Genomic DNA, 11,165 nt, shown 5'->3' on the forward strand with positions numbered 1-11,165 from the left:
AACTCACTTTGTAGACCAGGCTGGCCTCGAACTCAGAAATCCGCCTGCCTCTGCCTCCCGAGTGCTGGGATTAAAGGCGTGCGCCACCACGCCCGGCTTAGACACACAATCTTATCCTCTCATGTTTAATTTTCAAATGAAAATAACTATGAAAGTCTAACCTAAGTATCCCCATAGCAACTGCAGAAGCATTATGGATGTTACTGGCTTTGCTTGTTTTTGATACAGGGTCTGACCGTGTAGCCCTGGCTGTCCCCGAACTCTCACTATGTAGACCAGGTTGACCTCAAACTCAGACATCCACCTGCTTCTGCCTCCAGAGTGGTCGGATTTAAGGTGTGGATCACCATGTCAGCAGCACCCTAAACCCTAGGTCTGCTCTCTGACCTCAGCATGAGAAGTGCAGTGTGTGCATTTACACACTTAACACCCATACTTGAAGAAATGCATTCAACTTTTTCTTTTTTTTTTTTGGTTTTTCGAGACAGGGTTTCTCTGTATAGCCCTGGCTGTCCTAGAACTCACTCTGTAGACCAGGCTGGCTTCGAACTCAGAAATCCACCTGCCCCTGCTTTCCGAGTGCTGGGATTAAAGGCGTGCACCACCACGCCTGGCTGGCATTCAACTTTTAAAATTTTATTTATTTTTTAATATCTATTTATTATATGTAAGTACACTGTAGCTGTCTTCAGACACTCCAGAAGAGGGCGTCAGATCTTGTTGTGGATGGTTGTGAGCCACCATGTGGTTGCTGGGATTTGAACTCCGGACCTTCAGAAGAGCAGTCGGGTGCTCTTACCCACTGAGCCATCTCACCAGCCCTCAACTTTTTTTAAAAAGTAGGTAAGACTGAGCACCACAGAAGTGAGTTACTGCTTTATGAATTTTGGTTTGAGACAAGGTCTATGTAGTCCTAGCTGTCCTGGATTTCCTGTCCTGCTTCCCCTTCCTGCATGCTGGGAGGATGGGCAGGGGATAGCCTGCCCAGCTGTGTTTGTCTCTTGTGCAGCCCACTCTCCAGCATGCATGGTTTGAGAAGGGTGGACTGTGCCTCTGGGCAGCTCACCCCCATGCCCTGCTCTCTTGACTCCTATGCCTCTGAGGATAAGTTCTGTCCCCACAGAGCTGTATACCTTGCAGAGGTTCCAGAAGCCATTACTCTACTGGCTTTCCCAGACACTTAGGGATCTTCCTATCTGTAGGGTACTTGTAATCTGGACATGTGTAGAATTTGAAAGCTCAGTGTGCTTGCCTGGGGCTGGCTGCGTCCAGATTCCTCGGAGGCCCTCTTGGAGACTCAGCCTGTGATCTAGCGGTACCAGATGGAAAGTCTGTTTCACGTAGGTTCAGGAGTATCTGCTCCCCTTGTGACCAAGACTTTACACTGCAACCACAAAGGTGACTTCTTTGGCCTTTCATACCCTGAGAAATCCACAGTGCTGCTGATCACAGTGCTACAGCAATGTTAATGTCGCCCAGAAAGGGACTCCTCTACAACAGGGTCCCACAGCACCTGGGATGGATACGGGGAGACCCGGGTGAGAACTGTGTCTTGCACCACCTAGAGCACAGGGGACTAATAACTGGAGCTGATGTATTGCAGGGGAAGCCTTATCTTACAGCCATAGGATTCTGCTTTCCACCTCACCAACTTGCTTGCTGCACAGCAGGGGCTGGCTTTCAACTTGGGGCGACCTTCCTGTCTCAGCCTCCTAGGTGCAGACAGGACAGGAGTGTGCCACCCACCATGGTTAAGCTGGGCTCTCTAGCTCACCCACGTGACTTCAGTCTGTTAGTACTGAGACCCTCAGCACACAGGCAGGAGCCTAAGCATCCATGTGTCCTATCTGCAGTGCAACTGCTGTATTATCAAAAGGACAGAGGAAGCAAGGGGGCGGGGCTGGAGACAGCAGGAACCTTTTAAGCATAAGAGGCTGTGAGACTTTTCAGGTTTAAGGAAAATAGGACACAAGCTACCCACCCACGTTTCTAAAACAGAGGAGACAAGCAAGCTCGAGAGAAACACACTTTATTATCATCCTTTATCCAGCAACCAAGGGGATCTACAAACTAGACAGGCTGCCCTCACGCTCCTAGAAGGAAGAGCAAACCAACTGCCCCCAACCCACTCCTGCTGCCAGGGGCCTGGNCACCCCACCCTAACTCTGGAATATGCCCTTTACTATAGTTTGAGAAAGGTTCTTGGTACATTATGTAGACCAACTTGNCCCTGAAATTTACAGTAAATCCTCCTGCCCCGGCATCCCATCGTCTAGGATTCCAAGCCTGCATAATGGCCCCTAGCATTAAATCTACTTTTTAGAAATAAACTGTTTGGGCTGAAAAGATGGTTCAACCATTAAAGGTAAGGTGCATAGGCTCACAACCAAAAGACATGACAACTGGGTGACAGTCTCTCCCTTCCAACACCCAGGCTCCAGCCTGAGGGAGGGTCAACAACAGAGGTCTGTTCTCAGTTCTCCAGGCAGCACTGGGCCCCGATCCCCTCTGCTGACTATAGAGAGAAGTTAAGTCCAAACGGTGACAAGACACTCTGACATCATGAAGTAAAGTATGATGCTCTCTCTCACTAGGCGCTGCCAGTCCCCAGTGACAGCCCAAGGGAGCAATGCCAGAGGTGCCACATGATTATCATACTTGGGACCCCACAGGTCCCTGATAGCTGCGAAGACAAAGGCAGGATGAAGTCTGGCCTGCTTGCTCTAGAAAAATGATCCAGAGAGAGGGCAGGTGACTCGGTGGCCTTGTACACACCTCAGCTCACTGGGGACCAAGGCACTCCACAATTCCACTCCCCTTCATGCCGTCGAAGAAGAAGAAGTTGTTGTGAGGAGGGTCCCTCTGAGACAGGGCCTGGAGAGAGGAGGAGAGGGCTCAGCTTCAGAGTAGAGACAGAGACCACCACACTGACGGGCCTTCTAACGTGGGCCAGGAAAACTACAATGAAAATGACAGAGGAAGGGCCAAGAGCCCTCTGGGTAGAAGCTTCTGCTTAGGATGGGAGGTGGCGCCATAGCTCTAATCCTAGGACTTGGGAGGCGGAGGCAGGTAGATCGCTGTTGAGTTCCAGGCCAGCTTAGCCTAGAGAAAAACTATGTCTAGAAAAACACCATTTATAACAAACAAACAAACAAACACACACACACACACAAACAAACAGAGAAAAAAGCAAGAGGCCTAACACAATCATGACCAAGCTTAAACAGAGGTTTTCCCTAGCTTCAGAGTTAAATACTAGAGTTTAGTCCCTGGAATGACACTCACATCTCGGGAAGTATAAGAGCAGCAGGGTGCAGGTGGGCTACACAGTGGGACTTTGTCACCAACCAAGCAACCAACCATGTATAACTGGTTTAGGACAGTACTCCTCAACTGTGGCTGGCCCACCTATGCTCCAGGGGTCACCAGCATGTGCAGGAACTCCTCTGCCATCCCTTCCTTGTCCCTCCCAGGATACATTTCTCAGTAACAGGAGCTGTTGTCATCAATGGGAAGGAGCACTATCTAATGGTGCCATAGAGACAACACTCCCAGAGCCTCCAAGCCAAAGTGGACATGACCCATATCTATTTCCTTCATGGCTCTGATGACTAGGCTGGTCTTGGTCTCCTGGGTTCCCTGGACCAGCGCTCCAGCCTCCTGAACAGCTGCAACTGAAGGTGCTGGCTCAACTTGAGTTTTTTGTTTTTGTTTTTGTTTTTTTTTTTCGAGACAGGGTTTCTCTGTATAGCCCTGGCTGTCCTGGAACTCTCTGTAGACCAGGCTGGCCTTGAACTCAGAAATCTGCCTGCCTCTGCCTCCCAAGTGCTGGGATTAAAGGCTTGCGCCACCACTGCCGGGCTCAACTTGAGTTTTAATATGAGGTCTGCAATGGCTGCTGCTTTCACTCTTCCCTCTACCACCATGGACAGAAGCTCATGGGCCACAGGGATGGCTGAAGCCTAAAGCCTGCCAGACAGTGAGCAACTAGAAGGATACAGAAAAGGGAGGGGGGGAGGGAGGGAGGGAGGAAGGGAGGAGGAAAACCTGCTCTGCAGGACTTTCACACTCTCCCTCTAACTCTCCCAAGTACTTTTAATAGGTGCTCAGAGCTAGGGCCTCAGATGCAGGCCTTCCTGCCAGCTGGCTGTAGTGTGCTAAGCAGAGGGAGTGGAGGGATAAAGGGACAGGGCAGAGGGTGAACATGGGGCAAAAGGTAAAGTGATTCTCGAGCAAGTTGGGGTACGAGATTCCAAACACACCCAGCAACCAAGAATGTAGAGTGCTCTGGCTGTCTGGGGTAAACAGAAACAAGATGCTGAGCAACAGCTGTACCCAGCAGGCAGGAAGGAGGGGGCAGCACTAAGACAGGGATGTGTAGAGAAGCCACCAGCAACAATGGTTCCAGGCCACCTGCCCCAGCCTCCACTCTCCAACCTCACCTCCCCCACCAGGGCAAACAGTGCCATGCTAGTCTCTGGAGTGGTGCTATTAGGGCGACATCTGTAGAGCCTCTAGGTTCTCCTGTTTGTCCAGCCCTTGCTGTCTAGAGTGTAGAAGCGGGGAGACTTGGGCAAATGAGTTTAGACCAGAGAGCAAATCAGCAAAGGAGAGAAAAGGATGGTAAAGCTACAGGATTCAGACTGAATCTTTACACAGCAAGGAGACCCCAAGTCAAAGCAGCAAGAACCAGTATCTCCACACACTGCCCTCCTCGGTCTGAACTTGAAGAGCCGTGGAAGCCAGCCAGCCAGCCATGTCTCTGTCCACAACAGACATGACTACAGACACTTCTGCAGAGAAGAGCTGTCATGTGGCTCATGTTTGCATTCCCAGCACTCAGGAGGCCAAGAGCCAGCCTGAGTTATCTAATAAGATCCTATCTCAAAGGACAAAAACAAAACAAAAAAACAAACAAAATTAAAGTTTCCGAATTCAGGAGCCTTGGGCATGCTAAACAAACACTAGCACTGAGCTACACCCTAGCCCTGCATAAGACAAACTTAAGAAAGTTGGGCAAATATTTAAGTCTCCAAAGGAAATAAAATCTACTTCAAAGTTTGCCATAGTTTTAGCAAACCAGAGGATGGGGCAGGGGGGAAAAAAAAGTTTTAGCAAACCAAATATTCTAGAAAAGTTACATAGTTCCTAGACCTAGTCTTCTTTGAAGTCATTAACTGTCCATAACAGGAGGTCACAGGTCACTGTAGAGCCACTCGTGTGCTGCTGGTAGATCACGTGTCCTATAGACACTGAAGTTCCACCTCCTCTACACATACTCATAGCATGCAGACCCTGACTGAGGTCGGTTAGGATCACAGGTGTCGGATCTCTTTTCTATGTCTTCCTCTTAGATGGAAATCCCGACCTACTCACACAACTGGTAGAGCAGACAAAGTGGCAACTATAGGAAGCATACAAAACCACTTGAGCTGGCTGGCCCATGATGGCCTGAGTACAGAGCCAGGTCATGCAAGGTTGAGGGGCCAGAGAGCAAGCAGGTCTGTCACCCCTTGGCTCTGTGAGTGTGTGGACAGGGCACTGAGGTCAGCCTTCAGCTCCACATGATGACTTTACCTTCACAATTTCCTGTGCCAAGATCCCTCCAACCACAGCACATACTGGGGCCATCTCAGAGAAGCAGTACCTAGAAGACAAACAAGAAAAACATAGCACCAGGGCACAGGAAGGTGGAGGGTAGGGATTAGCCAGGGGCTGTCCTGGATAAAAGTCCTAGTCAGAGCCTAGTGCTGGAGCTGGTATCCAGGCGTGAAAATTAAATTTGACCCCAGGGGCTCTTAAGTGGGTGGGGAAGACCTTTAACTTTGCAAAGCATGAATTCCTTCACATGATTCTTTTTCTTTTTCTTTTTTTTTAAGTTCAAGGAAACACTATATCTGTGCTTCCTAAAAATAAGGTCCTACAAACACCAGATGTGTGAGTGGCCCCAGCACATTCTCGCAATTCTCCTCTCGGCACACGGGCAGTGGGTTCTTCTGTATGCTATTCCCAGAACCATGGGCGAGCAGGCTGTGTTACGTGCTAGAATGAATAAAGTAAACATGGGTAGAGCACAAAGTCTGTACGACCCTCATCGGCTAGAGTGCTCAGAGGAAAATCTCAGAGGAGAGCCCAACTGGCCTCCTTCAATCACCCTCCTGGGGTCCAAAACACAGAAGGAGCAGTTTAGAGGAGCAAAGTGGGACATCAGGCCTCCATGATCCTCTCACAGGGGCACATATGCCTTCTAGATATCTTTATTTTTTTTTTATTAATTAATTTTTTACACCCCATATTTTATCCTCCTACCCAGATCCATCCTTGTCTTCTAGACAGGGAGTAAACATTCAGACCTGAGTTTCATCCCGAGCACCCACATGAAAGCTAGGCATGCTGGAGAGAAGATGACATGCAGGGTTTCCTAATCAGCTAGTCTAGCCGATCAGCAAGACCCACAGTCAGTTAGAGACGCTGTTTTAGAAATGACAGAAGAAGGTCAACCAATTCAACCTCTGCTCGCTACACCCATGTGAAATCACATGTACGGGCATCCACAATCAACACACAAACACGTCAGCTGCAGCTGCGGCTCAGTGGTATAGCATGTATCTAGTGTGTTTGATGCTGCTTGTATTCTAATGCTAAACACTGGCTCTCAAAACACGGTTGCCTGCAATGTTAGAATCTCATGCATACCAAGTGATGCTATGGAACCCTTGCTCCCCCATTTAACTGGTCAGTAAAAGGCTAGAGTCTGTGATTGGGCAGAGGAGGGAAAAAGGTGGGACTTGAGGATTGAGTTACAAATAGAGGGAGAAAAAGAAAGGAAGCCACACGAGAGGATACAGACATGAACATGTGACCAAAAGAAACAACAAGTAACAAGGGACTTTATAGCTGGGGAAAATAACTTACAATAGCTCTAAATCTGCCCAATCTAGGCTTACAACTTGTAAATAAAATACCTAGATTGTGTGTGTTTGATAGGGGCTTGCTAGAATTATAAATTCACTTTACATTTGAGCCTTTTAAGTCAGTCTTCGGAACAAACCAACCAAAACCAAAGCAAAACAAAAAATAAATCCAAAATAACAAAAGCAAAGACAACAACAAAAACCTCAGAAAGTTCACTAAAGATAATGTACTGGCTGGCTTTGTGTGTCAACTTGACACAGCTGGAGTTATCGCAGAGAAAGGAGCCTCCCTTGAGGAAATGCTTCCATGAGACCCAACTGTAAGGCATTTTCTCACCTAGTGATCAAGGGGAGGACTCAGCCCATTGTGCGTGGTGCCATTCCTGGGCTGGTAGTCCTGGGTTCTATAAGAAAGCAAACTGAGCAAGCCAGGGGAAGCAAGCCAGTAAGTAGCATCCCTCCATGGCCTCTGCATCAGCTCCTGCTTCCTACCCTGTGTGAGTTCCAGTCCTGACTTCCTTTTGTGATGAACAGCAATGTGAATGTGTAAGCTGAATAAAATCCTTTCCTCCCCAACTTGCTTCTTGGTCATGATGTTTGTGCAGGAATAGAAACCCCGACTAAGAAAAGACAGCACGGGTAGTAAGAGGTTGAAATGGTCTCTCTAGAGTCCTGGTTAGCCTCGAACTCATGGCAATGCTTGTCCCTCTGCTTCAAAAGTGATGATATATATGCTGAGATGTCTGATACCAAGGACAAGTGCTGCATGATTCCACTTACACGAGGGATTCAGAATGCAGTACACTAGAGACACCAGGAGCTGGAAGGAACAGAATAGGGAGTCAATTGTGATGTTTGTGCAGCAGCAAAAAGAAAAATCAATGTCTAGGTGTGGCATATTTAAAGAAAGAGTCAAAGCACTTATTAAACGTGCTAGATGGTTAGGATGGGGTTAAGAGCACTTGCTGCTGTAGAGGACCTAGGTTCAATTCCCAATACCACAAAATGGTTTACCTGTTATGCTGAGTTCCAGGGCATCTGACACCCTCTTCAGGCCTGTGTGCTCCTGCATGCATGTGGCAGAGACATACACATAGCCAAAGCATACATACACACTAAGTTTAAGTAAATACAACACACACACACACACAAACACACAAAGAAAGTCTAATTCAAAACAAAAGCTATCGTGAGGCCCAGGGAAATGACTCAGTGGGCTATCCTGAGTTCCATCGCAGGAGCCTGGGTAAAGGGGCAAGGAGGAAACTGACCCTGCAGGTGTCCTCTGACCTCACATCAGCACATACTAACACACCGGAAATCAAGTGTTAAAATGGTTAAACCGGGAGGATGGTATCACTAGTTTTCCTTACTCACTTCCATCTCTATTGTATGTGTGAGCAGACTGCAGCAGAGCGGAGGTCGGGCGACAACTTGCAGGATGCTGTGCTTTGGCCTTAGGTTGACAGGACTAGTGGCAGCAACCTTCCCAGCCCCTAAGATGGGTACTTTCGTCATTAAAGTTTACTATAAATTTGTTTTGAAATAGGATTTCATCTAACTCGGGCTAGCTGTAAGTACACTATATAGTAGAGCACTGTATAGTATAGGCTGTACTCTTGATCCCTCTCAACTGCTAATTTTAAAAATGTAATATAAATCATTTTACACATTATGAAGGCTGAAACAGTAAACACACCCTAACTCAGTGAAAGTTAATAACTACACATCCAGGTCGTGCAATGCCTCGACATACAAGTCACATGGTTCTGTCTGGTATAGAGCATATGGTTAGACTGCACAGAGGCAACTGAACAATGTCCACTGTGATATTTAGACAATAGAAATACAAATATATATAAATATACATCTATCTGTCCGTCCATCCACCCACCCACCCACCCGTCTGCCTGCGTGCCCATCCATCCATCCATCCATCCATCCATCCATCCATCCATCCCTGTGAGCCCAGACCCAAAGATGTTATCAGTGGCTAAAACAGGTCATCTTTTCTCATCATTAGAAAAGCAATAAGGCTCCTTCTTGAGGAGAGAGCACTCAGCACAAGGAGGTGAAAGCATAGAGCACAGACCACTGTCAGATGAAGATGGACAGAGGCTCAAGCACAACTGTCCCTGCTCAGCAGCAGCAGCAAGCAATTTGTAAGGGGTAGTAGCTCAGCTGTGAGCTGGAGACTCATTTCCTCGCTTGCATCCCTATCTTACCCCAGGCCTGCCAGCAGACAGGCTTCAAGAGGCCTCTGAACACCTCTTACTTAGAAGGCAGTTGGAGAAGCAGCTGAGTACACAGAACCTAGACCAGGGATGTAAGGGATGTAGTTTCCACAGGAGGGAGGTAGAAAAGAGAAGAGCCAGCCAGTAGCTCATTAGGCCAAGTGTGGGCTGTTACTTCTCAGAAGTAAGGCCTTTAACTGTTGCCTGGGGAAGATAGAACTAGTCCGTTCATCACCTTAAATGTCCAAATTGGTCACTTAGCTGCATGTTCACGGCCCAGCATCACACTTGCCACTCTCTGGGTGGGTTTGTTGGAGGGAAGCTTGGTGGGACTGAGTGCACCTCATGGTCAGGTCTTTCCCGCAGTAAGAGCTGAGTGCCGAGCCTGTGACGCTGCCACCCTTGCCAAAGTGCCTCAATGACTGCTTCCTAGCTGTGGAGTACAGCCTTTTAGTTCATGCCTCCACAGGGAGTCAAAGACCAAGATGAATGATGCTGGCTAGGGGGCCTCAGGAGCCCAGGAAGAAAGAAGGTACTAGAAGGAGCTCTGGCCAACTGTATTGCTGAAAAGAACCAGAAAGCAGTATGGGCTGCTGCGGTGAGATAGAAGGCGGCAGCACTAGAGTGACAGACAAAACCCTTGGGCAGAGACAGGTACTGTGGTGCACGCCTGTCATTTAAGCACCCACAAAGCCACATCTCAAAAGACGGTAGCAATGATAACAAAACATGACTGGGTCTCGATGGATCTGGTGCTTCATTTAACCAACGGGGACATAATCTGCAATCAAGAGACTTTGGTGACAGAAGAAGCTGAGCTAAGACCTCCATGCATGGACTCTCCTGGCATGAGACTACTGACTTCCTTTCTCTGAGCTTCTGTCTATATTGCAGGTCATAAGCAAGACTAAGACAGATCATGAGCCTGAGCAACTGCCCACTGCCTGTTACAGAAAATGCAACAAATAAGCCGTGCTTGCCATTCCCTTGGGCTACAGCCTGAAAGTTCAGCGATATGGCAAACTAAGTGTGCCCAAGATGGCAGAGCTGCTTAGAAGGAGCTCAGGGCCACTTGTCTAAATACCTCAAACCTGACTGTGAGGGAAAGAGACTGCCATAGCTAGAGCTTCCCAGAGCTTGGGGATTGGATCTAAGGTCTCAGCTGATAAAGGTACAAACAGGTGCCCAATGGATGACAACTATCCACCGAGTGACCTTTACACCCGGCAACTCCCTCCTTACTCATTGACCCCACAGCTGAATCTGGACAGTGTATGACACAAGGAGACACACTGAAGCATTTCATAGCTAAGGCTGAACACAAGGCCAGCAAGCAGGGGACTGTGCAAAGAAAGTGCTACATACTGGGATCCTCCACCCTATGACAGACAAGGAAATCACAGAACAGAAAGGCCCAACATCAACAGACCACATGGCACCTTAAATTTCAAACCACATGAAAACCCAAACCTACAAGTCTTCACTTCTCTTGTAATGCTGGTTAAAGCACCGGCAGGAGGTGGTTTATGCAGCTGGCAAATGTGGCACAGGAGTCCTCTTTGAGACTCTGGTCTCCACAAAGACAAACACCCAAAACAGACGTCTGTCTGTTCAGATGCCAACCTGACAAAGTCATCGGGAAGCAGGTCAGGACTGAGGCCCAGTGAGTCACACACGTCACTCCGTATCTGCAGTAGCAGCTCCGCGTCCTCCTCGTAGCTGTCACAAGTCGGGTCTCTCCCTTTATCCGTGCGGAATTTCAGCAGCACTGGGAAAGCGAAAGAGAGATTAGAGAGATCGTCTTGTAATGATCACTTCAAACTCTCAAGTAAAAAAACCCCAAACAGCTTTTCTCTTATATTCACCTATAGGAAGTAATACATTAATCAAAATGTAGGCCAGGTGAAAGGTAATACACTTTCATCTATCCAACAAATGTGTTCAGAAAGCAATGAGAGAGTGAGAGAGAGAGAGAGAGAGAGAGAGAGAGAGAGAGAGAGAGAGAGAGAGAGAGAGA

At 48.0% G+C, this 11,165-nt stretch overlaps 1 protein-coding gene across 1 annotated transcript in view; it reads right to left on the reverse strand.

Annotated features, from left to right (window-relative positions):
* Window positions 1–2,013: 2,013 nt before the first annotated feature.
* Sae1 (SUMO1 activating enzyme subunit 1) overlaps window positions 2,014–11,165 on the reverse strand; it is a 60,511-nt gene continuing 51,359 nt past the window's right edge. Inside the window, exons 6-8 of the mRNA XM_029479252.1 lie at window positions 10,772–10,916; window positions 5,578–5,647; window positions 2,014–2,874 (exon numbers count right to left, since the gene is read on the reverse strand). Of these exons, the coding sequence (XP_029335112.1) occupies window positions 2,782–2,874; window positions 5,578–5,647; window positions 10,772–10,916 (308 nt within the window). The 3' untranslated portion in view covers window positions 2,014–2,781. The remainder of the gene's footprint in view (window positions 2,875–5,577; window positions 5,648–10,771; window positions 10,917–11,165) is intronic.

This window comes from Mus caroli, chromosome 7 (genome assembly GCF_900094665.2).
Source record: "Mus caroli chromosome 7, CAROLI_EIJ_v1.1, whole genome shotgun sequence".
Taxonomy (NCBI): domain Eukaryota; kingdom Metazoa; phylum Chordata; class Mammalia; order Rodentia; family Muridae; genus Mus; species Mus caroli.